General features: G+C 43.4%; 1 protein-coding gene across 12 annotated transcripts in view; it reads right to left on the bottom strand.

The window, feature by feature from the left end:
- cdc42bpab (CDC42 binding protein kinase alpha (DMPK-like) b) overlaps positions 1–2,500 on the bottom strand; it is a 68,947-nt gene that overhangs the window by 28,961 nt on the left and 37,486 nt on the right. For 10 of the 12 annotated variants that reach the window (XM_048249762.1, XM_048249763.1, XM_048249769.1 and 7 more), the window contains exons 13-15: positions 2,427–2,500; positions 456–566; positions 1–127 (exon numbers count right to left, since the gene is read on the bottom strand). The exon at positions 1–127 is cut by the window's left edge and continues 139 nt beyond it; the exon at positions 2,427–2,500 is cut by the window's right edge and continues 169 nt beyond it. In XM_048249762.1, the coding sequence (XP_048105719.1) occupies positions 1–127; positions 456–566; positions 2,427–2,500 (312 nt within the window). The remainder of the gene's footprint in view (positions 128–455; positions 567–2,426) is intronic. The other 2 variants (XM_048249764.1, XM_048249767.1) reach the window with 1 other exon arrangement.

The following is a 2,500-nucleotide window of genomic DNA, read 5'->3' as shown; positions in this document are numbered from 1 at the left end:
GCTCCTCCTCCAGCTGCACCGTCCGGCGCTCCAGCTCCGCACGCAGACGCAGCGCCTCCTGCTCCTGGTCAGCGGAGCCAGCGGAGCCAGCGGCCGACGGCCCGTCAGAGGAGGACACGGGCTTCTGCTGCAGGGAGAGGGGAGAGGGAGGTGTGTGTGTATGCTTGTATGTTTTTGTGTGTCTAGTTCCTCTAATTGTCTCCTTTATTGGCGTGTGTGTAGTGGGTACACTTTCATCATCTCTTGACATTGTCTGTAGCTCTTTCTTCATTTGTTTAGAGTATTGGTCACTAGTGTGTGTGTGTGTGTATGGATGTTCTGTAGACCCAGAAGGTTATGAAATGTGTGTGTGCACAAATGTGTGTGTGTGTGTTCTGTATGTGTGTATGCTCTGGTGAAAAAGGTGAATGCATGTTTATGTGTGTCTTTATGCGTGGGTGTGGTAGTTGATGTACCTTCATCATCTCCAGCTCCTCCTCTAGTTGTCTGCTGTACTGCTCACTGCACTCCCTCAGTTTCCTCTCCTTCTGAGCCTCAGCTGACTGCTCCTCAGCTTGAGCCTCAAACTGAAACACACACACACAGACACGCAGACGCACACGCACACACAAAAACACACACAAAAAAACACACAGACACAGAGTTAAGATAGGAACACACAGTTGTGCATACAGACTGCACACACAAACATACAGTGAGTTATAAAACATACTCCTGCAAAAACATGCATTACATACTCCCACAAAAAAAACCCGCACATGCATACACACACATAAATACACACACAAATAACTCGGACAAACACACATTTGCTTTCTTATCCAATTTCAGTTGAGGGTAAATTATAGTAGCCGCTCCATAGCAAAACACAGTGAGACTGTGAGCGAAACCAATATAAACACACTGACCCACCCACACACACTCATGGCCTCAAAGCCTTCCAATATCACTCGCTCCTCAGTTATATGGACTTAACCACAAATCTCTACTCCATAATCTCAAACACATGACAGACAGAGACACACACACACACACACACACACACACACACACACACACACACACACACACACAGGCTATGGGCCAACCTCCATACAGCATTATACATATGCATATACAGAGACACACACACCGTACTGAATTGAAATGTGCAGAAACATATATAAAATACTTTATCTACATTAACAACTACTCATAACGACAGGGCTTAAAATTCATTTTTCAAAATGGGGGGGAATTCCCCCCTTAGGTTATTCATGTAGGGGGGATTTACACAATTTGGGGGTCGATTCTGATACCAAGTCAAGAATTATGATTTCAATACTTGATACTTTTTTTTAAAAAAAAAAAAAAAAAAGTGTTTGATTTTGGGGCCCCCCACCACCCTGGCGTCATCAGTAATATATACTGTAGTGGGATCATTCACAACAGTGGACATCCTAGATTCTGCTTGACTCTCTCCACACACACAAACACACACTGAAAATGATAGCTTATGTGATGTGTTTCTATCATATATTTTTGAATTCATATAGAGTGTATTTATTTAATAATGCATTTTTTTAAAGTATAGCATTTTACTAGTAATTACTAGTTGCTAAACATATTTAGTAATTTGAATGCCTCATATTGACGTTTAACCTATAACACTTAGGCATATCTTTAATGTGGTGTGTAGGTCCAATTGAGTGCACATTGCTGATGAGTAGGTGTAATTGAGTGCCTGTCACTTTAAGAAAATACGTGAGAGTAATTCTATGGAGTAATTAGCCCCCTTCAACCTGACGGTTTTAGGCTATAGTTAAGCTAGTGAATAAAGTTGTGCATAGTCACGGTATGTGTATGCAAATCATTATGTTTTCTATGTCATTAGATACAATAAATGTTCAAAAAAACTAACATGTCGAAGACAATCTTTCTGGGATCAAGTGTTGGCGTGACCTGAGCTAGCAGGATAGTTACCAAGGAGCTCTTTCCAGATGTAAAGTTTGCCATGGTGGCGTAGCCTATTTGGCGTAGCGCAAAGTGGTTCTCTCTCTCTCTCCGTGTGTGTGTGCCTGCATGAGGCTATGTTCAATTCAACTCGGTAGTTGATCAGTCCGGTCAATAGCACCGCATTCCGCCCACTTAATGATTAGGCTATATTAACGTCATCAGACAGGCTGTAAAAGTGTATGCGGGAATTTCTCGTATTATGATGGCTAGAGTTGCGGGACTTGAACAAATTATGCGCAATACCCGCAATCCCGCAGTGAAATTTAAGCCCTGATAACGAGACTAACACCTCTGTCAAATCTGAAACAATGACAAACACACACAAACACCACTCTCATTACATCGCCATTATAGAATCCAACCGTGGACATGATGTGACACACATGCACACACTCGTGTGTGTGTGTGTGTGTGTCCTGTCCTCTCCTCACCTCCTTGCGGCTCCTCTCGGCCTTGCGCAGCTCCAGCTTCAGTCCCTCGGCCCTCTGGCTCATGGCCTCCAGCT

Source organism: Alosa alosa, chromosome 8, assembly GCF_017589495.1.
Source record: "Alosa alosa isolate M-15738 ecotype Scorff River chromosome 8, AALO_Geno_1.1, whole genome shotgun sequence".
Lineage (NCBI taxonomy): Eukaryota > Metazoa > Chordata > Actinopteri > Clupeiformes > Clupeidae > Alosa > Alosa alosa.
Note: the sequence above shows the minus strand (reverse complement) of the source record. Positions and strands in the feature narration are given on the sequence as shown.